The 26,810-nt window shown below is 37.5% G+C and overlaps 1 protein-coding gene across 1 annotated transcript in view; it reads left to right on the top strand.

Moving 5' to 3' along the window:
• Nucleotides 1–26,810, top strand: part of MAPKBP1 (mitogen-activated protein kinase binding protein 1) — a 121,194-nt gene that overhangs the window by 11,408 nt on the left and 82,976 nt on the right. The window contains exon 2 of the mRNA XM_070931304.1: nt 26,696–26,787. Within this exon, the coding sequence (XP_070787405.1) occupies nt 26,696–26,787 (92 nt within the window). The remainder of the gene's footprint in view (nt 1–26,695; nt 26,788–26,810) is intronic.

Below are 26,810 nucleotides of genomic sequence, written 5' to 3'. Positions count from 1 at the left end.
AAGATAAATGATATCTGCATACAAAATACCAAGGTCTTTAAATAACTGGAAATTACTTTTTAAACCTCTATTGCCCAAAATAAACTAAATAAAAAGTGTAATTGGTAAGGCCTGTATGTAGTTTTGTTTTTTATTAGATGAGGGAATTACAGAACTTTTTTTTTTGAGTTTTGGTGCGATTTTTTTAATTTTTTATATATTATAGCCATTATGAAATAAAGCCCTCAAATTATAGTAGTCTTAGAGGATATGATTACAGTACCAATGCACCATGATTTGAATACTAAACAATCATATTTTGGATACTTTTTATTGCAACTCAGATATGTGCCTCTCTTTTGTCACATACAAATCTTCGGAACATGAAGTTTATTTCTCAACAGTTGATACTGTATAACTTCAGATAGAAAGAAACATAGCCAGTTTAAAGACTTGCTCAACAGAAATTACTAGAGAACCCGCAACCAATTGGGTCAACCTTTCCTTGCTAGATTCCCCAATGCCATCAACAAGAACTTTTAATGTTCTTCTAATGCCTTCACTGGAAAATTAGCGATACATTCAGAGATACAATTGCCTTGAAAGTAGCCCATGTTGAAATATGTGGAATAGTCAAACATCATCACAGGAAATGTTTTATGACATTTTGTATTATGTCCCAAACTATTTTTTGATAATTTTTATGTATAAAATATAAAATTTGGCAAATTTCAATTCCATGAGAGTCATGGATCCCAGATTTTGGACATCTTCTGTAAATTAGTCCATTTGAGGTAGTTTGTTTCACAAACTGTTGCTCTATGATGTACCATTTTGGCCAATGAAAGGTTACAGAATAAGGGTTTTAGTAGTATATAGATGGATCTCACCTTGTTCTTAATGAAGACCAACATTTATTTCCTATCCTCCTGCTTTGGGTCACTTTTTTGATATCTGTAGAATATAATAATGTAGCTTAACTACTCTCTCATTGCATGTCATGAATATCCCTCTTCTAACTACACTGGTAAGAAACATCTGGCTAGATTTAGGACAAAGTGCAAGAAAGCACAAACATTTTTTTGTTTTTGTTTTTATTCTAGTTTATAAATGGAGAAATACACTAGGATCCTTAGTTTACCATATGTTGAACAAATCTTTCCTGGTTTGCATAGTTACCTGCCCTGCTAGGGTGGAATAAATGAACTACATACAATAACAAGTAGGTTATTTACAATTAGTCCATTGTGAACATGACTAGTGTCTTAATGAATCTTCAAGGTCAACAGATTTATATAGGGCAGAAGCCGACAATATTCACTGAACTACCTGGGTGTTTCCTAAATCCTCAAAACTGCTTTTCAGTCTGGATCTTGACTTCCATATTTCTTTGGTATTAGAAGGGGGTAGGGATAATCTCTTGCTGATTAATCTCTTCTTGTTTTTGCTGTCAATTAGATGCTGAGATGGACCTTATGTGCATTCAGGGGCTTAGGGAAGAAACAGTTGGTGTGTGTGAAAAGAGCAGGGATGCATTTCTCTTCTGATATTTTATAATTTATTGTGTATTTCCAGTCTCTTCTATTTTAAGGTTTTGAATTTAAAGAAGGATTTAATTAGATAAATTCAGGAGCTAGAATTAAACAAAAATACTTGTCCTTGCTTTTCTGGACTATTGTCTGAAGCTGAAGTATTCTGACAAAGATGTATTACCTTCCTTAAAATTGACTCACCGAAATCAATTGGAATGAAATTTAGATTTGTGCAGATAGATTAAAATAAATATCTACACAACAGTAAAACTGTTTACATACATTTTTTAATTTTTTTTTACAAAGAACATAAAAACTAACCCAAACTAATAAAGAGTAAAATCAGCAAAGGAAGGAAGGAAGGAAGGAAGGAAGGAAGAAAAATAAAATAAAAAGTCTAGAAAAAGAGAACCAAAAGAAATAGAAAGAAACTTTTGATTTCTTCTGTATCAAATATCAGTATGATTACTGTATTAACTCTAACTGTAGGACAGGGGTTCCCAACCCCCAGACTAAGGACTGGTACCGGTCTGTGGCCTGTTGGAAACCAGGCTGTGCAAGCAGCAGGCAAGCACACAAAGCTGTGGAAGCTACCGTAGGTTGGGCATGTGAAACCACCCCCTCCCTACCACCACCGCCATTACCATTGCTGCTGCCGGTCAATGGAGCAAGAAAGATTGAGGACTGCTGCTCAAGGATTACAATAAATGTTCACTTTTTTCTGTTATCCATTTTTTTTCTAATCATCAAAACAAAAAATACAGTTTTTCCATTTCATGCAAAAGGTCAACAAGGGGTTTTCAATCAGCCATAAATATAAATATAGGTATGGGTTTTTCTGTAATCAAGTACTGTAAGTCTGAAAAAAAAATCTGTCAAGTTCAGGATCATGGCCCTGGGTTACACAAGTAACCTAATTGCAGCCTGAGTATATAACTTAATACTTAATTCTGTTTTTTTTTAATTTTGTTCTTATTTATGTTTTCCTGTTTTGTGACATGTTTTATTGTAAACTGCCTAGAGTCACTTAGGTGAGCCACTTATGGGCAGCATAGGAATCTCATGGATGAATAAATAAATAAATAAATAAATACTAACTTAAATATAGACTGTGAGGTTTAATATGAGATGGACAACATTATTACTACGGCATTGTATTAGTATTACTAATTACATATTACTACAGTGTTATTACTAATACATCCCGTCTCAGTCTCCCTTTTGAGACCGTAAACTCCAAACTCATGATTGAAGCACTTGGCCTATTTGGAGATTCTCTTATTTCTTCCCAATACTTTTTTTCTTTTTTGCAAAGAAAGGGGGATCAGATGGTTGCCTGAAAGAGAATTTAGAAGTGAGCATGTTTTTTTTAGGTGCTTTAACTGATTTCAAGTTCACTCAGGCAAACAGCTGCTAGTACTACCAGGGAAAAGCTATTTTGTTTATTTCTTAACACATTTTTGTGGAACTGCTTTTTTACCTGTTAAAGTGCCAAGCCTGGGTGATCTTTCCCAAATATGTGGGAGGTTCAACCCTTGCTCTCAGTCAAGCATCCTTTAATGTCCCTTCTTTGCCATGCCAATGGAGCGTGCTGTTTTCTACACCATCTTTCTTGAGGAAAAACTTTTGGGGATTAGCCAGAGACTCTCTTGGGCTTGTTTGCATTCCTGGCTACTCTTCTCAGGAGTTCTAAAAGAACCAGGGAAATTCTCTCACTTCTGTCTCACTCATCCACTCTTGCCTGGGGGTTTGTTGGGAGTCCTTCTGAGGAAAATCTAATTTCACAACCAGAATTTGGGCTTAGCAAGCAGAGCTGACAAATTGTACAAGGAAGTACACACCATACAAATTTCCAGGCATCTTACGGAAGCAGACGCAGCATATAAATTTAATACATTATTCTTTATTATAAACATAAAGATTGAGGCTCTTGAATAGTACATTGTTTTTTAGGGTGTTGGAGCATATTGTTGCCTGACTGACTGTGCAGAGCTTGACTCAAACAAAAATCAGCATAAACTCCAGAACCAGTTGGACAAAGGACAAGTTTATGAATGAAATCCAGCTATAAAAAGGCGGATTGTGTGTTTTTTGCTTGGAAATGTGGGTAGGCAAAAATGCTAGAGAAATAAATGCTTGGTCTAGAAATCAGAAAATGTATACTGTACATTGCAAACTCCTGTTATAGAAGCATAGATGGGGTAAGAGAAGGCAAGACAGATGTATAGATTGCTTAAGCATGTTTTGTTGCTTATTTCTGTCCATAAAATAAGCTTAGCTGTATCCACCAATAGGAGAAACTTCAAAGTACAAGGGACAGCAAACTTTATACATGATCTATTAACTGAGCTTTAGTGATGTGGCTAGATGGTGACATGATGAAATTTCAATCTTTATACGGTAAAGGAACAGATGCTTCCCAAAGTCTACAATTTTTATAATCCCAGCATTGTCTTCATGCAAGACATTTAAATTAGTTTAATTTGTGGCACCGTGAAGAAGTTTCTTAATTGTTTATTGATAGCATTATTTTAATTACTAGTAAGTTTTATACTGTGTATTGACTTGATCTTGCATCTTGCTTAGAGTAATTAAAAAATAACTGAGGCCTGCAACTGAGGTTACTTGTATTATATAACACATGTATAAAATGGTATATTGCATGTTATGCAAGACCTCGAAGATCAAGTATATCATGGACAGCATTGTACCATCCTCTTTTTTTTTTTTAATTTTAATGTTTTATTATTAAGAAATTATAATAATACAATTTTTGTCCATCCGGTTACATAGTATGGAAAAAGAAATAAATAAAAATATGCATGTTGTACATATTTAGATAATCTTTGTAGACCAGTTACATGGTATAAAAATTGTGTTCTCATATCATTCTTAGTGTATATATATATAATAAATCTTTAAAAATAAATTAGTAAATACATAAGTCATATCTTTTGCTTATCCATGTAACCTTTCCTTGCCTTATTATATTTCCTACCATCTACAGTACATCTTCTCTTTCTATTTCATTTAACTATTTCTTATACTTGCTCTGGTCTCTTTCTTTTTTTTTTTATTTCATCTTCCTCTTCTCTAACCACCCGTACCACTTGTCCCATATGCTATAATAATCAGAATCTTCTCTGTCATTGATTTCTAATGTTAATTTGTTCATCTTGGCACATTCCATTATTTTGCCAATTACTTGTTCCTTAGTTGGTATTTTTTTCTCTTTCCATTGTTGGGCAAAGGCGATTCTTGCTGCTGTTATTATATGCACTGCCAAGTATTTCTTCTTTTTTGCCATTCCGTCTTAAGAATTCCCAGGAGAAGTATTTTAGGATCTAATTCAAAGGTTTCACCTATTATTTCTGAAAGCCAATTGCCAATCATCTTCCAATATTTTTTTGCTTGAGAGCAGGTCCACAGCATTGTACCATCCTCAATGAGGTAAGCATAGTACAGGCATAACTGCAATCAGATAATTCTCAGATAGTCCAAATATCCAGCTTTCTGTACATTAGTAGTGTAGCAAGGACCTCTGGCATGGCAACATTAGAATGATTGCACTTCTAAGAGTGAATGAATGATTCTTTATTTTGTTGATATAGCAATTATCAGCCCTGGAGGTCATCTTTTCTTTGGAGCTTCAGGGCTGCCACATTTAGTGCCTGGGAAAATGGGAGGGGGGATTTGCAAGGAGTTGGTGAAGATATATAGCCATAACAGCATTCTTTTCTCTGAGAATCAAGGACGTTCAGCCTGCACCTGGATAGAAGTGACTGGGGCTGTCTCCAGTTCAGATGGTGGATTGATTGGATCATGTGACGGACATGTGGGTGCAGGGTGTGGGTCTTTGACTTTCTTTTGGGTGGGGAAAACCCAGGAACTTTCAGATTTGGGTTTTCCCAGATGTGCCAATATGACATCTCTAATAAAATTGAGGAATTGCTAGCCTCGGAGTCTTCTTTAGTTGGGGGTGTTACTTGGAACCCTGACAGCAATAGCACTTAGACTTATATACTGCCCAAAGTGCTTTATAGCACTCTCTAGGTTATTTACAACACTGGTCCCCAACCTTTTTGGTGCCAGGGACTGGTTTCATGGAAGACAATTTTTCCATAGACTGGGGGATGGGGGATGGTTTTGGTTTCACTAGCTCGCCCGCCATTCACCTCCAGCTTTGCGGCCCATTTCCTAACAGGCTATTAACCAGTACTGATCCATGGCCTGGAGGTTGGGGACCCGCTGGTTTACAAATGTCTGGATCCTCATTTTACCAACTTCAGAAGTCCCATCAGGATTGAATTCCAGGCTATGGGCAGAATTTAGTCTGCAGTACTACCTTCTAAACACTATGCCACCAGGCCTCTTATGAATTCAAAGGATAAAATGCTATTAGAATAAATTAAGATGTGCCTTGTCTAGATCAGAAATATTTCTAATAGACCAGTCTTTTCCCTCTTGAACTGTGAATTCTGTTGCTTGCTTTATTCCAGGGGTGTCAAACTCAAGGCCCAGGGGCCGGATGTGGCCAATGACATGTTTAGAACTGGCCAACGGGGCCACCCTGGAAACAGTGAAGGACTGGCTTGTGGTGTCTTTGCCAGCGAAAACAGGCTGCCGAGCTGCGTTTCCGGCTGCGACGGCCTCCTGCAACCCTCTGCCAGTGAAAATGTTGCAGCCGGAAATGTTGCAGCCTGGTGGCGCAGTGGACTAAACTGCTGCTGTTAAAGTAGTACTTAGCTGCCAGCTGCCTGCAATTACTGCGAGTTCAATTCTCACCAGGCTCAAGGTTGACTCAGCCTTCCATCCTTTTGAGGCAGGTAAAATGAGGACCCGGTTTGTGGGGGCAATAAGCTGACTTTGTATAAAAAAGAACACTGTTCAGGTGGGGCCAAAAGGCCCTACTAAGCAGGTATATACAAAAGTATGAAGGGTATTGCTTAATGCATTGTAAGCCGCCCTGAGTCTCCGGAGAAGGGCAGCATATATAAATCGAACTAATAAATAAATAAATAAATAAATAAATAAATAAATAAATAAATAAATAAATAAATAAACAAACTCAGGAGCCCGTTTTTGCTGGCAGAGTGCTTGGACCATCACAGGCGCCCCTGACATGAGTGACATCGAGCGGGCCATGCCCACTCTGGCCACTCCCACCCCTGCTCTCTGAGGTCAAACACAACCCTGATGCGGCCCTCAATGAAATGGAGTTTGACACTCCTGCTTTATTCTGTACCGCTCCTATGGAATGAATAGAAAGCGGATGGAAGAAGAGATGAACTGGAAACTGTGAAAAGAATTATGTTAACAGAGCACCACTGAAGGGTGTGGAGTTACACAAGTGGAAAGCATGGCAAATGAAGTTTGGTGGACTGATGAAAGACGTTTACATTGGAGAAATGCATTGGAGAGAATGACTACTATGAAAAATGAAGATGAGAAATTATCGCATAATATGTATCGAGAAAAGAGTTTAGTGGTGAACAATGTAACTTAGAAAGCAAGTAATGGTTAAGTTTAAAAGTAACAAAGCATATGCACGGTGATATTAAAACTATTTTTTTAGAAGGCAGGCAGGTTGTATGGCACCCTGCTTTCTTTTGTTTGCTTCCCCCTTCCAAGTTAAGTTGTCTGAGACAACAGCCTTAGCTGCCTTTGCTGTTTCTGAGTTGTCTGCTTATTTGGGAAATTTTGAATTCTGAACGGGTTTAGAAAGTAATGTTCTTTTAAGATTTGTATTCCTAATTCCAAATAAGATGATTCAGGACAGTCAAAATCATAGTTACTTGCTACGATCTGTATCAACTACTACAAAGAGAATCATTGACTTTGGTAGTATAGTTTTGTAATATTAGACTGGCTTTAATGGCCTCTTAGGCATGGGGGCACTCTAGTTTAAAAATTGTCATTTATCCAAATGGTGCAGGTTAGATTGCACTTGAGACCACTTGTGTTCCTGAATGAGAAGCTGGACTACTGCTTCTAAATTCAGCAGAGAAGCTCTGTTTATAGATCTTTCATAGACATCTGGAAGGTCACTGAAGGGAACAAGTCAGGAGAAGTTTTTGCTCTGCTCTAATTTGGACTTCAAACATTGGAATAAAGGAGGCCTCTTGTCTTTTCTTGGAAAAATATCTGAAAAATATAACCCAACTGCACCATTTTCCTTTTGGCATAGAGATAAGGTATTGTTGATATCTTGTCTTCAGATTAGCGTGAGAACTATCATTAATTCCAGATGAACCAAGACTTCAAGAATAGACTGGCTTCAGTTTGCATGTTTAAATTTACTGAAATTAACTCAAAACTTATGGCAGCCACATTCTTCCTGGGATTCCTTCTAGTATTGTATGTGTGTACTCAATCTGTTAGTGATCAAAGATGCCGTAGTGATATTTTACAAACAGCAGAGAGCTGTTTTAGAAAATGAATGTCTATAAAGTTGTTTTGAGGTTGGAGTAGAAATCTGTTAGGGACGTGCAGCTGCCAAGCAACTTGTTCAGCTTCTTTGTGTGCTGTTTCTTCAACCAGAGGCAGTGAGACATTTTTCTTGCTGAGCCCAGAAGAAACGACACTTACATGTAGCTATTTCCAACTACTGTGGTCTGAATGTATATATGTGCTTCAGTGTTGGATTACAACTTTCTGGAAATAAACTCTGAGGCCTGTTTTTTTTTTTTTTTAGGTGTTAACAATAGCTGTGTTTCAGCAGCATTGGTCAGTAATATGGGTCTGTTAATGTAAATCAGGGGTGAACATTTTGAAGACTCTTTAATACTAAATAATCGTCCTTCTGAAAGGAGAAGGGTCTAGGCATCCATAAGGAGAAAAGTTCTAAAACCTATGTGCACTAGATACTGCATGTTCTGAAATAACTTAGCAATTGGCTTATTTTTCTTCTCCATTTAGATAGCATGACAGTGCTTGATGTTCTATTGAAATTCCCCCCCCCCTGCCCTTAAATCCAATTTTCTTTCAGAAAAATACTCTGCATTGTGGATATAGAAGGTGGTTCTCTATAGATTTAGATCTATTTATTTGTGTGTGTTTCTGTGTGTGTGTGTGAGGGGGGTTTGTCCCATTTAAGCTGATGTTTGGCAGTTCCAAATTAGACTGGCATTTTTCTGCTTTATTTACCAGGAGTCAAAAATGAGAACAGGTTCCCTTTGTAACTTAACTTTCCCTATTATTTTATTTCTTGTTTTATAGGAAGAGATCGAATTTCTTTCTCCATTGCCTCTATGAGTTGTGATGGCCAAATATTGTCAGGAATTCACAGACATTTCCAGATCCTGTGTTCACAAACAAATAGGAGAGATAAATGGTACTTTTGGTAATGTACTGTGCATCATTATTGATTTGGTTTAACCTTGCTTATCTGGAATACAGTTTTATGAGTATACATCTTTGCCTCACTTCACTGTTTTTTTATTTTGGTTATTTTTATTGAAAGTGGTGCCTTAAACTGTATTCTGGATGAATGGATTACAGATTAAACAATTGCATACAACCAGTAAATCTATATGTCAGTCCTGGGCAGAGCCTCAATTTTCTGAATACTGTTTCCCATCATAGCTAGTAACAGTACATCTGTACTGGCTATGATTGGAATCAGTATTAAGAAAATTGTACATAGCCGGCTTTGTCTATATTAACCCAGAGTGTAGATTTCATTTTGTTTATTGAAATATGTAAATGTGACTTTGCTTCGGACTCCAGATTGAACTGATGACCTGGAAAGCTAAATTAAGTAGGAGCCTTTTCAAGCTGACCTAGCTGTTCTATAAAAGACTCCATTGTATTCTGTATGGAACTTGAGAAGAGATTTGGACCCGTTTAAGAGGCTCTGCTCTTTTGCATGCAATTTTATCTATGGCAGATTCTGTGTCAGTGAGTGTTAAAGGGGCTGTGTTGGAGGAAGGTGAAACTCAGCATCTCCCACAGACTGTAAAAAGTGAGTAATGGTATGTCCATGGCTATTACTCTGTATGTTAAAATGGGAAAAAGAGGTATGCATAGATTGCTTATAGGAAGTATACATACATATACAAAAGGGTTCCCTTGTTACATCCTGAACAAATAGGAACATTTTAAAAAAATCAACAGGACAGTAAATATATACAACAATCATTACTTAAGAAACAGTATTGATGTCAGGCTAAGCCCAAGGATGACAAAGAGCAATTCAGCCAGAGTTCAGTTCTGTATTTGCTTACACACAATAGACAGAATCTTGCCAGACTAAATCCTTAGTACTCTCACTCTAGCCTAGCGGATATATCTTGGGAGATTCTAGAGAATTCTTCCTCTCTTCCTCTATCCATATCCTGGCTGGGCTTCTTCTCTGCCCCAACCCCCACTTCTGAAATGGGCTGTCTTCTTCATGGGAAACTGCTGTTCACAGTCCATCACAACCTCTCCCTCTCTGTGGGTACCCTCTCTCATATCATAATTATTTTAAAAGCATTTAAAACTATAACAACAGAACTAAAACAGGAAAAATAATAGATGGAGGGATGTTAATAATAATGAATCCACCTCATGAGTTTACCCTTTCTCTAGCCTCCATAGGCCTGCTGGCATAACCGAGTCTTGAAGGACCTTTGAAAGCTTAGGTGTGATGAGGTCAACCCCATTTCTAGTGGAGAAGATTCTACAACGTGGTCACCACAGCATAAAAGACCCATGGCCTACAGCCCGCCAAAGGTTGCTTCCTAGATGTTGGAACATGTAACATACCCATTCTGTTGTATCTGACAAAACCTGTTACATACTCATTCTGTTGGATCTGGTGGGATGGGCAGATGAATATAATTATCTCTTGCTCGTACTTAAACATACAAAGAGTAGTCTAGAAGATAGTAACCTCTGTTCCCCTATGAATCTGTAAATCTCATTATAATACTTGAACCATGTAGGAATGCTATTGAAGATGAGAGTAGAGCAATTGATTAGTTATATGAAGTAGACATTTGCAGCTGATGTTTTGCTTTGATTGCCAATTTATTTCTGAGCCTAATTTAAACTTAAACATTTTTCCTGTTATAGTTCTAAATAGTTTCAGTGAGATAAATTTGAAATATTGACTGGGTCCATAAGAACTTGTGTAGCCCATGTCAATCTCTGAGACTGAATTGGGCTTTGCCATCAAGAATAATTCAGAAGAGGCTAGGACAAACAGAGCTCTTTAAGTGATGGCCCTATGCCTTTAAAATTCCCTCCAAAACCAAGAATGGGCCTTATCCTGATCTCTTTTTTATTTACTTTTGCTATTTTAATATAATTTTGGTGAAGAGGTGTTGTTTTATTATTGTTGCTACTGTCATCTCTGCTTTTCAACAATTTATTTTTTCTGATGGAGGAAATAATTGATAATAATCTTGCTGGTAATTAACTTGCTCTTTGTAATATTAGAATACATTTAGATTTTGATTTTCTGATATGTAATATAGCAAGAAGGATAATTTGGTAGGAGTGTCCGTAAGCAGTGGGGTGCTTTCATCTTTTGGAAGCAAATATTCTTTCCAACACAAGGATTTTACTGAGAAGCCATCAATCAGTTAATTAAAAGAAAGCTAAAATAATTGCATAATGCAGTTTGGTTGGAAATGCTTTCTGCGGTTTGTTGGAAAGTGTCCCCTGGGCCTGGCATCATAATAATTTACTTTATTCAGTGAGAAGCAGCAGGAAGCCCTCACAGAAGGTCAGCAGCGTTGCTACCCTTGACCACATGGATATCCATCTGTCACAGGTTCTGTTTTTAAATTATACTCATTAGATTGACCCAGGCTCTTATTATTTCTATATTACTAATTACTATGACTATAACAATTACACTTAATATATCTATTACTATACAATTACTGTTACAATGCTACACTCTATAGCAGAGGTGTCAAACTCGTGGCCCACGGGCCGGATGTGTCATGTTCTGTTCACACACACCCCGTTTAGCATTGTTACATAACAATTTTTTCTCGTGCTTTAATTTCTCTCTCTGGAATTTCTTCTGCTTTCTTCTTCTATGTTATTGGCCAGCATATAGAATACCTGCAACTTTCTATTTTGTGTTTTTATACTTGCACTTTTCCTTGTGGTGTCTCTATATTGCTTTTCCTCTAGGGCTAGGCCATTCACACCCTTTGAAGGAAAAATGCCTTCTTTTATTTGGCTGCATTACTTGCTGGTGGCTGCACAGCTTTCAAAATGTGCATCTCCTTCAGACTCCTCCCATCTCCCCCTACACTTGTTTAAAGGTTACAGTTTTATTGGCAACTCTGCCAATGCGACTCTGGGGAGAAGGCCCAAATAGGAGGGGAGGAACACAGCACAGGTGCCTGCAATTTTCTCGGCAGCCTATTCTTTCATGCCATCATCTTGTTCGCATGTTTATTTATTATTGACTTAAATGGCCACCCATCTCCCAAACATGACTCTGGGAATGTCTATGGAGATTCTCAGTCATCTAGGTCATGGTTGTCCCAAAGGTGCTTTTTCAAAAAGCAACTGGATTTTCTTGTTTTTTTCATTGAAGACGTTTTGCTTCTCATCCAAGGAGCTTCTTCAGTTATGATTGAATGGTGGAGAATGGGAGCATTTATATAAGAGGTCTAATGACCAGAGGACTGCAAGGAATACCATATAAATCCTTCCATCCTCCACCTTCTCCAGGCAGAACTGAAGATTCTTCTTGGATGAGAAGTGAAGTGTCTTCAAGGAAAAAACAAGAAAGTTCAGTTGCCTTTTGAAAAAGCACCTTTGGGATGATTCTGGGAAGCTAACAAAATGTAAAAATTATACAAAACGAACAGAAGCTAAAGATAAGGATAAACATATAATGGCAACCGGGGAAACAGTCCACTTGGACTTAATTCCTCTCAACCCTGGGGGCTGGGAAAATAAAGGCTAACAGAGTTGGACCTAATTAATCTTGGTGTTATGGTATTCCAGAGAGATTGCAACTGAAAAGGCATACTTTCTGGGTGCTGCAAGATATCATTCCCTAATTGATAAGGCCCCAAACATGTCCCTCCTGCCAGATCTGATGGGGAAAGATAGAGATAATTGGAGAAAAGTGGTCCAATTCCTTTGTGCATGCCTTGAAATGGAAAAAGTGAGCTGACCCTGTACTTCTGGAATAGAATAGAATAGAATAGAATAGAATAGAATAGAATAGAATAGAATAGAATAGAATAGAATAGAATAGAATAGAATAGAATAGAATAGAATAGAACAGAACAGAACAGAACAGAACAGAACAGAATTCTTTATTGGCCAAGTGTGATTGGACACACAAGGAATTTGTCTTGGTGCATACACTCTCGGTGTACATAAAAGAAAAGATACATTCATCAAGAATCATAAAGTACAACACTTAATGATAGTCATAGGGAAACAGTCAATATAAATACCAGCAACAAGATTACAGTCATACAGTCATAAGTGGGAGAAGATGGGTGATAGGAACGATGAGAAGATTATTAGTAATGCAGACTCAGTAACTAGTTTGACAGTGTTGAGGGAATTATTTTAGCAGAGTGATGGTGTTTGGGGGAAAAACTGTTCTTGTGTCTAGTTGTTCTGGTGTGCAGTGCTGTATAGCTTTGTTTTGAGGGTAGGAGTTGAAACAGTTTATGCATCTGATAGAGGAAATCTTTGGCCATCTTGAAGGCTTGAAACGTGTCAAATAGGTGAACTGGCATGTTTCTGTTAAAAAGAAAATACAGTCCTTCTGAGTGGCCCGAATCTCTTTGATTCTTGATCTCTGCTAATTTAAAATAGTTGGAATTGGTCTTCTGTTAATCTGCAGAAGAAATCCAGAAATTAATATGTATGGATTTTCTTCCTTGTTCCTTTAGGAATTATAAAATATGCCATGTGCTAGAGTTAAATACTCACAAGCCAAGTGACAGTTTTTAGAATTATTGGCTGTCTAGGTAGACAGTATTATATATTACTGGAAACTATTTGGGATACATAGATGAATACATGAGCTTTCAAGCTGTGAAAAAGTAGCCATAACCTGTTACTGAAAATACCTTATGGTGTTTTCAAATGATTCAGAGCTTCTGGAAGGGCATTAAAACCTGGCTCTGCCAGTTAGCCTGGAGTCTTGATGGAGGCACTCAGCCTTGGAGGTGGTTGGTGCATTAACTGAGAAGATGCTACCGCCGTACTAATCTTGCCTTTTTTGCTTCTTGTCTTTGTATTTAACTTATTTAATATTTTTTTATATTTAGGGTTTTAATTGTAAGCTGCCCAGGTTTGCTTTTCAGAGTGCGATTTAAAAAGATAAAATTGGAACACATGAAAATATTATTATGGCAAGGAGGATTCCTTTTATAAGTAATAGCTCCTTTTTACAAACTTTATGACTAGAATGCTAATTATGGGAATAGAATGGGATGGGATGGAGTGGGTAACAGGGTAACTGCAATAATCTCTCTGCCACTGAACCTGATTAACTCACATGATCAACTATTTAGCTGTGGCTGGAAAATAGGCTTGTGCAGCATTAAAGGAGGAGTTTCCTTGAAGTAAGAAGGGTGGCCTATAAATTTTATAAACAAACAAACAAACAAACAAACAAACAAACAAACAAACAACACAGCACAAAGAAATGCTTACATACCCGGGACATTTGTCTAGGAAATTTTTATATTTCTCTGGGCAGACAAAGCATCCCTCTTCCATCACTAGACTTTATTCTGTTTGCTGGTGTCTCCTTTGGCAGCATTATATGATTAAGGAAAAATAATCTATTAAGGCTCAATATCAGCCTAGAGTTTTATGCATTCTGAGCAGGTACTCCAAGGGTTATCTATTAGAGCATATTTTATAAGATTTGTTCAGGTTTAAAAAGTAGACTTTCCTGGAGAGAAGTAAAAACTGGAGAGTTGGTGGCTTCTGGATTTCCAAATCCTTGAATCTAGACCTGGGAACAAATAATGAGCAGGACTTCACTAAATTTGCGCCCAGAGAGCTTGTGTGTTAAGGGGAAATAGCGGAAATATGTCAATGTCACATTATTAATGTTGGCAAAGTGCAAAATAGTGCTTTAATGCCAAGAATCCATGCCAAGAGTCATGTGTTGAATGGGTGGCCATATAAATTTAAACAAAGCGTATGCTCTCCTGCTGCGGAATAATCCTTTTCTACATTGCTGCTTTGAACCTGATGAGTTTTAATATAAATACTCCTGGAAATATTTTCCTGATAAATAAAGTTCAGGGCACAATATCTGTACCACAGACTGCATGGGCAAAAGCCACGAGGCAGGTAGAATAGTGCCACCAATAATGGGGATACTTTTTGTGTTATAAATGGTCAGCACTGCTGGATTACATCCTTTTGTGTTTCTCCACCTTGAGAGCACGGACAGTTTTTGTAATTAACAAGGACGGTCAGGAAGGCCTTATGGAAGAATGATACTCTTACCCTGCATTTGGGAAGAGAGAAAAACAGGAAAGAAACAGCTGAAAATAAGTCAGAAATTGGAGATGCAAAGGTGTGTGTGTATATATGTGTATGGTAAAGGACAGAATTAAAATGCGCAGATTGTGCACATTAGTAAGGGTAGGGTAATAGGTTGAGTTGTTCTATTTTGAGATTTGCTATTTATCCGTCCATCCATCCTCTTTTTTTCAGCAAGATTTTAGAAACCACTGCATTTAAAAAAAAACTTAGTTCCCCTTCCCTTTGGTGGTGTCCGTTGTTTTCTTTAAAAGCCACTTCAAAGGAGATGAATTTTCTGCATGGATAATATTTCTATGCTGGAAGCAGACCACACAGATATTTTCTGCCGTTCTGTAATGCTGTGTTTGCGAGTCATGAACTTGCAACACAGCAAACTACGTGATGATGATCAAACAGATAACCCGCCTGGGGCCCTCTACATGTGACAGGAATACAACTCCCAGAATTCCCGCCTGATTGCACACATTGGGAAGGACTCTGAAGGAGCCCCGCGGTTTCTCATGTTTCTCTACCGCATTTATAAAGTTCTCATAATTGCCTGAGAGCTATGCATTAGTTAATAGCTCTCATGTGACTGGGAGAATGTAGTAAAGCAAAACAAAACAAAACCCTTAAACCAACTCATGAAACAAAGTGGTGAAACCCTATCTATTGGTATGTTATTTCCCTGGATGAGAGGGATCTCTTCATGTTAAGTCTATAAATCTTTCCAAGTGCTGCTGCTGCTGCTGTATTCTTAATTGCTTTCAATATGTTTGATCATCACCACAGCAGCCTCTTTTGGTGTGGGATTTAATCGGCTGTGGAAAATGGAAAAGGCCCCAACATTGTGGTTAAGTGGGGTACCTGAACAGTTTTATCTTTCATCTTCCTTTTTGTTATCTGTGCATTCCATGTGGCCACGATCTGACACAAAATAAAGACTTGGGATGAAGGATGTATGGTCAAGTCACTCCAATCTAGAACATCTGAGAGGCAGTGCTGGAAGAGTTGTCCATTACTTTACCTTTCACCCTTCAGGCAATTGCAATTAGGGTTGCCAGGTGTCCACTATTTGAGCGGACAGTCCACTTTTTTCACATTATGTTCACTATTTTTTTTTTCACAAAATAGTGGACATTTTTTTTATTCAAAAGCTTTATGATGAAATGGTACGTAATCTAAAGCTGTACAGTCTAAGAGAATAAGGATAGGAGAATCATGTTTTGTCTTTTTTTTCATAAGTTAGAATGAGACAAAGATCAAATGCTCATTGCAATAATCATATTTTACACAACAGAGCAAAAAATGCATTAAAGCAGTTATCTTTTGATATCGAAAATGTAGTGCTGAAGGTTTTTGCCGAATTTTCGAATTCTGCAAAGAAACGAGAAGAGTTGAAATCATTTTTTGAATTTTGCGAGTCAGAATTCCATGAAGTTTTGCGCCATGTTCCAACACGTTGGTTAAGTTTGTTTAAAGCGGTCAAAAGACTTCTTTTAAACTGGATACCTCTAAAATCGTATTTTATTTCTCTTGGATCTGATGAGTGCCATAAGGTTATCTGGAATCTTATTTCGGATCAGGAAAATGAACTCGCAAAGGACGATGAACTAACAATTTCAGAATTGTATTTATATTTCACGCACTTCTTCATGTCAGTAATGCAAGACACCCTACTGAAGCTGGAAAGCAAGAAAATTCTTGCATGTGATCTTCACATTATCATGTGTAAGCTGTGTGATTCTTTGCAAAAAAAATACGATGAGCAGTTTTTTGGAATGAAAGTTTTATTTGCCTTACGTAAAAAACATTTGCCTGAGAATGCCGTGCAAAAGTTCAAGAAAGAAGCCATCAACGTGTATCAAAGAGCCATTGCGTACCTAGAAAAGTGGTATAATTTCACTGATTCAGTATATGAGACGCTAAGTTGTTTCAATCTAATTGATCGCAATAATCCTCCAACTTTAGAAGAAATGACAAACATCTGGTTATTATCACCATGGCGAGAAGAACTTCCACCCAACACTCTCTTTGATGAAATTTCTGCCTTAGAAGAAGTTTATGTTCATCTGCAGGGCGATTCATCCCTTGATAAGTGGACGTACTTTTTAAAGAAAGAGCCAGCTCCAAGTTTACTGAAACTGTTCCAGTATTGTGCATCAATTCCAGTATCAAATGCAAACGTTGAACGAATTTTCAGCATCATGGGAAATTTGTGGACTGACGAACGTAACCGGCTGCTTGTATCAGTTCGAAGTGAACTTTGTATATTTTTAAATATTTCTCAACGTTGTACTGAAACTAAAGAATTATTCCTTAAACACAAAGAATTGATCAAAGCTGCACAGTCAAATAAAAAATACACACAACAGCAAAGTAAAATGTAATTTAATATTTTATATATTATTATAATATATTTGATGTTTTGAATTTTAAGTAAAGTTTTGAAGTGATTATTTTAATACGTGTTAAAATGTTTGTAAGAAAATATAGAATTTAATTGTAATTTTTTAAATATTTTTTTACTACTTAACCCCCCCCCCCCCCGCTTGTCCACTATTTTTTGGAAGCAGACCTGGCAACCCTAATTGCAATTTGCAATCTACTGCATCTACAATAGGCAGCCATGGATTTTATAATAAGTAGTCTTCAATTTAGAATCGTTAAATGACCATTTCAACTTACAACTTACAACAGCACTTACAACAGCAGGCTCTTAAGTAGGGCTTATTTTGTCAGTAGGGCTTATATTAGACACGTGTAAAACATGCTAGATCTTATTTTCGGGATAGGTCTTATTTTTGTGGAAAAAGGACATATAATCTTGGTGGACTGTTTTTCATCGGGTCACAAAAAGTTGAAAGTGACTAAACAACAATAAAAAGGATGTTGTAGGGAGGGGTTTTGGTAAAAAGATTTTGGTTATTCTACAAATTGTAATTTGATTGGACAGAAAGCAACTAGAGCATTTTGTCAGAATGAAAATAAGAGGCTTGTTTCTTGGGCTTCTGTTATAATTAATTGGATTGGAAAAGGACAGAGTAAAATTACCTGTCCATTGAGGGAATCTAAAATATAGCTTCCATGGAAAGGGACTGTCTGCTCCCTGCTTGTTTGGATACATCCAATGGTGTGGGCCCCATCACGTAAAATGATTGATTTCACTGTCAAACTGCAGTTTCTGTTAAGAAAACCCAGCATCTGTTATCTATGATGTGTTATTGGCATTTGTTTAAAATACTGGCTGAAACCCAATAGGGTTTTCTGGCCATTTTCCGTGCTGTATTTGTCTTCCCTTAAAAACACACATTGGCTTTCAAGTGTGTTTTGTTGCACACCCCACAGCATGAAAATGTGAAGGCACCTTCCTGAACAGAACTCGTTCTGTAGTCTGAGATCCTCTCAGAGAGACCGGCTATAAAATCACAACCTAATATGTTATTGTTTATATGTGTATCTGATAATATTTGGTATATGATACGAGCCATTTCTAAACCTTTCAACAGGAAGGCGAGTATTATGTTAATGTGTAAAATTTAATTGTTGTGCAGTTTATACGTACTACTATTCTGGAGAAATATCAGGAAAAGGAAAATATGCTTTTATAATTAAAGAATGACTAACAGTAATAAATCCCAATCTCTTTATTAACCTTGGGGGAAAAAAGACTCCAATTTTTATTTTAAAACGAGTGAACATTACTCAGAGGAATTTTGCTTTAGGCTTTCTTTGAACTCCCCCAGATGCTTCCTTTTTTTCTCCTCCTTGAATTGAATCCAAAGTTTTGGTTTCTGATTTCTTAACTAAAAATATTATTTTCATTAATCATTTCCAGTAGGCTTTGTGCTTTTGGTCATTGCCCTGTTCTCTTCGGGTCAACATATATACTATGTTGATTGATAATAATGAGAATTACGTGCAAGTTGTTATTGAACACACAGATTGTCTCCATGATGATCAGTCCCTTATCCGATCATTCAAGCTCTTCCAATGCACTTTCAATGCCACTGTAATTGAATTCATTCATCTTGTTGCTAGTCATTCTCTTCTTCTCTTTTCATCCACCTTTCTAAGTATTAAAACCTTTCTCCAGAGAGCTAGATTTTCCCATCATGTGTCCAAAGTAGGATATTGGAGCCTGGCCCTTTGTGCCAGGTGCACCCTCAGCAAAATCAAAGGTTTCATTCAGAGGGTTCCATTAGAAATGCCCCACCTCCAATATTTGCACATGAAATTGTAAAATGGGATCTGGTTTTGTGATTGACATTTTCCAGCATGTTCACAGCATATTCCCTTTCAAGGTAGGTGATCACAGAATTATAGACTGAATCACACTTGCAGAGGAAAATAATTTTAGGAGTGCTTATGTGTCTCTCATAAACAAAGCAAGGAACATAACTCACATCACTATTATACATTACCACAGCCACGTTTTGGCACAACCAGTTCCTTAGGTTCAAAGCAGTCAAAGTGCTGATATTTAGTCTAATTAAGGATTCGCATTGCGAATGCTTCATACTGAGGGGAATGGTTATTGATTCAGCTTGATGATTTTTAGTCATTTAGCCAAATGAATCACAACATTAACAAACATTTAGAAGCCTCTAGCTATTAACATTTTGATCACTTGAGAAATGAGGAAGATTAATATTTCATGACTTTTCTTCCTAAGAAGCTAGCTTACCCCTGACTTTTTCTACGGGCCCAGAATACATGTTCTATGAGAAGCACTGACCTCCTTGTTTGCCAGAAAGACACAACAGTTTTGACTCAGTCTGCTTTGATTTAAAAGCAGTTACAGAGTTTAGGATGGAGGTGTGGTATTTTCACTTGGAGAAGAGGGTTGTTTAATTCATCTCCTAGTATCTGCTGTCTAAAGATTTTTGGGAACAAATGATACAACACTTCTCTTGAGATCTGGAGAACAGGCTGACCTCTGAAATATTTGGGTTAGGGAAATAAATACTGTGATCTGATTTACCACAATTTCCCAAGGAATTAAATGATGCCATCTTCACACGTTTATTGTATAATGTACTTGCGTCAAAACTATTTGATCAGATAATAGTTTGTCACATCTGATCAAGGTAGACACATATTTTGTTTATGTTGTTAATGTACTTCTGATGCTATTTTTAGATCACTTAAACAATTGCCTATCTCCAATCTTGGTATGCCTATTTTGTTCCTCCTTAAGTTATAGTGTGTTCTAGTTTTAAAACTGCTATCAAAAAACTAACTACCAAGACGGCTTTAGATCAGGGGTGTCAAATTCAATTTCATTGAGGACCGCATCAGGGTTGTGTTTGACCTCGGGGTGGTTGTGGGCAGGGTGGGTGTGGCTAGCTTGACATCACTTGTGTTGGGGGTGCCTGTGATGGCCTGAGCATTCTGCCAGCGAAAACAGGCTCCCAAGCTCCGTTTTTGGCTGCAACGGCCTCCTGCAATCCTCTGCCAGCAAAAACAAAGCTTGGGAAGGCCACGTAGCAGAGGCACCACAGGCCGGTCCTTCGCGGTTTCCAGGTGACTCTGTGGGCCAGATCTAAGCACCCCACGGGCCTTCAGTTTGACACCCCTGCTTTAGATGAAAAATAAAAAAATATAGCAATCCATTTTGGAGTAATAAACGTGTTTAAAATGCTGAAGTTGTTCTTAGTTGAATACCAAAGAGAAGGAAGAATGGAGAGAAAGAGAGAATGAATGAAAAGAGGGAAGGATCTGTTTTTGCCTATAAGTTGTATTTCCTTTTTTTTGTCATGCTAGCTGATGCTAATGGGAGTTAAATTGGAAAACCTCTGGAAGATCAGCATAAGGAGAAACTGTGTATTGTTTATTCAATAAAGTCATAAAATTCTTAGCTTTTAACCTCCTTTTCAGATTTTTGTTTTCACAACCCTTAAAAATATAATAGAGATTAAAAACCTGGTAAGAATCAGCTCTTCCAGCATCTAGATTTAGCTCAGATGGGATATATCTGAAGTACATTATAAAATCTTAAAATGAAGCTCATGTAGTGGAAACGTTCAAAGGCTTTCTAAGTACAATAGCATCCTGTAATTACTCCGTACTGAATGCGTCATATGAAGTCCAACAGTGCTAGGTGTGATAGGTTGAGCTTTTTTTTATTGTTGCAAAGCAACCTCAAGATATGTATTCTGACAATGAATTTCTCTCTGTACTGTTTTATGTATTATGGCTTGATCCACAGCCATGATTTTATGATTTTCAGTTGCTATGGAGGAAGCATAAACAAGGATATTCTTTTTTCCTTCCCACTCAAGGCCTAGAGTCACCTTATTGAGGTGATTGGTGGTATAAATTTTAATAAATAAAAATAAAATTTTTAGCAGATTGTGGTTGAAATTACAAGTCAGTCCAATTCTGACATTGCAAGCATATAAGGCAGTGATGGTTAACCTTTTCTGGACGGAGTGCCCAAAGCATGTAGGCTTGCACGCAAATGCGTGCGTGTGCCCAAACTCCCAAAATGCAATGCGCCCCCATGCATCCCCCCTGCCCCTGTGCATGCACGCGTCCCCCTCGCACGCACCCCACCATCCATGTATGTGTGTGAGGACATCCCTGCACACGCCCCACCCCCACGCATGCATGCACATCCTCTCCGCATGTGCCCCGCCCCTCCGCATGTGCCCCGCGTGGCAGAGACCCAACGACCAGCTGTGTGACACAGCTGAACTGGGGTGACAGCTCACATGCCCTCAGAGAGGACACTGCGTGCCACCTGTGGCACGTGTGCCATAGGTTCGCCATCACAGATATAAGGTCTATTGTGAACATTCATCACATCAGATCCCTACTAACTACATGTTTTTATTTATGTAAGCATTTTTTATAGCTGCTCATTACACATCTGTGGCTCTAGGTTGCTAATAATACTTCCCACCCCTAATAATAATAATAATAATAATAAACTTGGAACACATCCTGCGATGATACATTTAACAACATAAATACAAGCATTTGCTTATCCCAGATCCTTGGGAAGGACTTGATAGGTGGACAAAAATTCCAAATCCTATCTAAATATCTGCCAGTTATGTGACCAACCATCCTTTTGATGCAGCTGTAATAATCAAAAAGCATATATTATCCAACCATATAGTGAGGCTCACTTAATGTGTACTGAACCTGAGAGCCCAAAAGGATGTCCAATTGTGTTTCATTACTTGAGAGAGTTACCTTACTCAGAGACAAAGATGAAAAAATGTTCAGATTCAGAAGCTCCCACTATGCGTGCCACTCCCCACTTCAAAGGAGCATTCGTCATCACCCTCTATACATCCCCTATTTGAAACCTTCCAAATCCCAAATCCTAGACTGTAACCACAGGATGCAGATTGACTCATTCCAGCTCCTGCTGTTGTTCTGTACTTTTGTCTTTATACATAATTTAAAAAGATAAAGAGAAGGTTGCTCAGTACAGCTGAGAGTTGGCATTGAGTGAAATAATACAAATGCTTAAAAAACCTTTTGTTAAAATCCCAGAATCTCTTCAATGTTTTGAAAACAAAGCCTTGAAATCAAAGAATCAAATTCCTTCTTGGAATGATTGAGCATTTTGAACAACTCACAATATTTATTAATCAACTGAATATAGAATATATGAAAATTAAGTTACAGGTAATCCAGTTCAGAGTTGCTATTGATAGTCTTGTGTTAATCACAGTATTTAAAAGCTTGGGAATGTTCACAGTAAGTCTGGTAGGCCATAAACTAATAGCCAGGGATCAAAATAATATATGTGATTTCAACAAATGTTGCAAAAAACTTTCTCTGGCTACTTTTTAAATATTTTTTTTAATTAAATTTATCAAAATATAAAATATATATGAAAATGAGCATAAGTGCAAAAATGGGTAAGGAGAAGAAAGGAGAAGAAAGAAAAGCCTAAACTTCTGACTCTTTTCAGTGCAGTAAAATAACATAATAACATTACAGTCTTTTTACTTTTGCGTACTTAAGATGAATTAGCCATTTCTATAACAGCAAACTTGTCTAATCAACAAATCCCAAAATCAAAGTTTCATTTCTTTCTGTCTCTTGCACAAAATACAGAAATTGTTTCCAAGTAGAAATAATGTTGGATTAATTAATTAATTAATTAATCTAGTTCCCCTATGTTTTCCCACTTATTCTTCCATTGTGGGAAACTTTCTCCGGCTACTTTATAGAAGTTTTAATACAACAATTATGTTTCATAAATTCAAGAGATTGACATAGACAGAATCCGTGAAGTGCTGGGTTTATCCTCATCACCAGACCATAACTACCATGATATTAATCCTTGTCAATGAAAAACATTTCTGTCTTTTTGCGCTGTCAAAAATGACTAAGCGTTATGTTTTTTTCTACATGTTAACATGGAGTAGGGCAACCAAATGATTTGTTGAATGTAAAGGACATAGTATTCTTACTTTGGAATCAAGGAGTTAGATTATTAATTACCCTATATTGTATGTCTTATTCACAGTTATTGTTCTTGTTGCCCAGTTAGGGAACATACATAATAAATCCTAATAATTTATTGATGAACCTAGTAAATGATGCCTGTCTATAAAAGCTGGTGATATTCTAAAAACACCCAGCAATTTCTGGGTTATGATATGGCTCAGTGGTGGGGTTCAAAATATTTTATTACCAGTTCTGTGGGTGTGGCTTGGTGGGCATGGCATGGCTTGGTGGGCATGGCAGGGGAAGGATACTGTAAAATCTCCATTCCTACCTTTCCTTACAATCAGCTGGGACTCGGGAGGCAGAGAATAGATGAGGGTGGGGCCAGTCAGAGGTGGTATTTATCAGTTCTCCGAACTACTTAACATTTCCGCTACCTGTTCTCCAGAACTGGTCAGAACCTGCTGAAACCCACCTCTGATATGGCTGTATAAGGGCCTTAAACACTGCTGCGAGTAGTTATTGGATGTAGTTTTTGCAGCAGTCAGTCGGGTTCTTTTCTATTTCATTTGTCTTTTAGAATTTGTATCTTTGTCTATTTTTTCATTCAGCAGCAAATCCATGGAAGGCATGGATAAGAACAAAACAGAATAAATTTAGAAACTAAAATTTCAAGTTATTGACAGTCAGTGTCAGCATCATCTCCTGGTCTATTCTACACCTTGGAGAAATCTCTGAAACATTTGCAACACATTCATTTTTAAAGTTCCTGAGTTAGGCTGGGCAGCCTACTGGCTGTGAATCCCAGCACATCAATTACAACAGTTTTTTCCAATCTTTTTACCCTGGAGGGAAGCCTTGAAAAATAATGCATAAAATTATTAAATCTACAGGTCACTGTATGTTATTGTAGTCAGTAAATTGTAGATTATCCAACAATAACTGTCAGTGCTCTTTTGAGTAGAGAATATCTTTTTGTGTGTGGAACTTTTATTTTGGCTAATTTATTAGCCTACTCTTTTTGTTTGGTGTCCCTTCCCCCACAAAGGATATGAACTCTCTCAATTCCAAAAATGATGTCCCCCCCCAATTCCAATCTCTTGAAGGACCCTTGTTGAGAAAAGCTGGTTTAGAGCAACCCACCTTATGCAACCTTAGTAACAATTTCAGCTGAGTCGAACAAAACGCTGTGCAAATCTGAATTCCTGCCCATTATATTTTCTTGGCTAAAAGTGGTGGATGATGTAGTGCTTTTTTGAAAAGCAAAGAGAACATTTTTAAACAGCAACGTCCAGTTAAATTCTCCTGTGTTCAGTTACTTAATAGATATGAATGCATTCTCCAGAAAAATAACATGCGCTAAAAAAATAAACAAAAAGGCATCATTTTTGTTTCTGAAAATAGTGTTTTTTTGTTTCATGGCTTCTTCATGCTCATTTTAAGGCATTTGGTACCCCCCCCCAAAAAAAATAAACTAAATGCCATGATGGGGGTGGGGGATGGGAAGGTTGGTGATAGTTATGAATCTTTTTTACCCTCAGACTTTTAGTTTGGTTCTAGAGCTGGCTAGCTGAACTATTAATGAAAGAAGGACTTAAGAAATATCCCTGGGAGCAACAATTATCTTACAAATGAGAAAGCCTGTTTTAACAAATCATCTTTGTGACTAAATATGGGTGATCTGCTCCCACGGGATTTTTTAAGGTGTGCCCTGAAGCTGCTTACCAAAGTCCTTGTGGGAGCTTTTCAAGAAGTCTAGAGTCTCTGGAGGATGGCTAACAGAGATCACTGCAGGCTTTTTGGAGCTGGGACAGAAGATACCATCAGTGATTCTAACTCTTAAACAGAATGGTTGACATTCAGCCCAGTAAAGTCATGGATTGGCAATATGTTTGTACAATAAATAAAAAAAAACTTCAGTTGATTTGTAGAAAGAACAGATGGAGCATTGGTACCAATGTTGTGGTGCTCCTCTGAGGGAAGACTTCCACTTGTAGATCCACACGAGTTAAGAGAATTCCAGTAAAAGGGCTCGCAGTGCATTTGAAAGAAGCTGTGTGTTGGATGAAGAAAGCATTAGTCAAAGATTTAAAGTAGTTGCACCTTTAGAGACAGTCACATGATTGTTTTACCTACCTCCCCTGGTTGTTTGCCATGTGTGTGTAAACCCAGATAACACTTCAGCTGGGACAACCAGTTATAGTAAAGCTTCCATACCAAAAGTACACAGAGCTAAAGATAGCTCTTAGAGACATCAAATCAAGATGTGGCTGCTTTAATGCTTTGAGGAGTGTGCGTCAGTCATACCAAAATACTTTGCAAAGAACTCTATCAAGTGTAATCACCAGTATGTTTCTTTTGGTGTGTAGGGTGGTTTTTTTTTTTTCCTATGAAATAGTACCTATTCTTCAGCTACGTTGCTACTTTTTAATAGGTAGAAGTCAGAAAGCAGAATAGCTCGTTAGGATTGCAGGGAACAACAAGCAGATTGGTTCATCCATTCAAGAACAAGCTGTGGGTGCTCCAACATTAGAGGTTTGAACAAAGACTGGACAACTGGTATAGGATTTCCTGCTTGAGTAGGGGGTTGGACTAGAAGACCTCTAAGATCCCTTCCAACTGTTATTCTGTTAAGTTCAAAGCTTTTCTTAATATTTGGGATGTTAATGGGCTTAACCATTGCGGAATTGCCACAAAATAACTTAAATTGGTAATATATTCATAATATATTTACAAAGAAAAATCATACTTAGTTTCAGGTTAAATGGAATGAATTGAAGGACTGTCCAACCCCTAATCCCTTAAAAGATGAGAGCATGTTTTCCTCTTTAAAAGATTTGAATCCTGTCCTTGTCTTCTGGAAAGCTCTGGAGAGGGATTTTCTCAAAGAATCCCATTCAGTGTTGCTGAAAGAGTTTTACAAATATCTCTGGAATATGGTACCAGACATTTGAAAAGATCTTGGCAGGGATAAGGGCAGCCTATGCTTCTCCTCAGGCTTTCAGTTGATTGCCTCCTTATTGGTTTCACTTTTGGAAACAATTTTCAAAATAGCTTCTTTTCAGTTGCTATGGAGAAGTTTCCTTTAAAAAAAAAACACTCTTGCCATCCTCATCAAGTTAAGAATGTTCAAATATTGGATAGCTTTTTAAAACAGATTTTTGAATGTCATCTGATCTCCATGAGAGAAATAATACACTGAGTAAACTGATGCATAAAATGCGGAGAGTGTAGCACATGCAGTTGTACAGGATGTCAAAGCTATATATTCATCATCTTTTCTTTTTCTTTTTCTTTTAAACTAGGTGACTTTAGAAAAAGTCCTGGGAATCACTGTCTCTGGAGGCAGAGGATTGGCCTGTGATCCTAAGAACGGTCTCATTGCTTATCCAGCTGGGTAAGTTGTTAAAGGCACTCTTT

The sequence above is a fragment of the Pituophis catenifer genome, unplaced genomic scaffold, assembly GCF_029215685.1.
Source record: "Pituophis catenifer annectens isolate HBS135680 unplaced genomic scaffold, rPitCat1.0.hap2 SCAF_1, whole genome shotgun sequence".
Lineage (NCBI taxonomy): Eukaryota > Metazoa > Chordata > Lepidosauria > Squamata > Colubridae > Pituophis > Pituophis catenifer.
The sequence above is the reverse complement of the archived record's forward strand: the minus strand, read 5'-3'. Positions and strand labels throughout refer to the sequence as shown.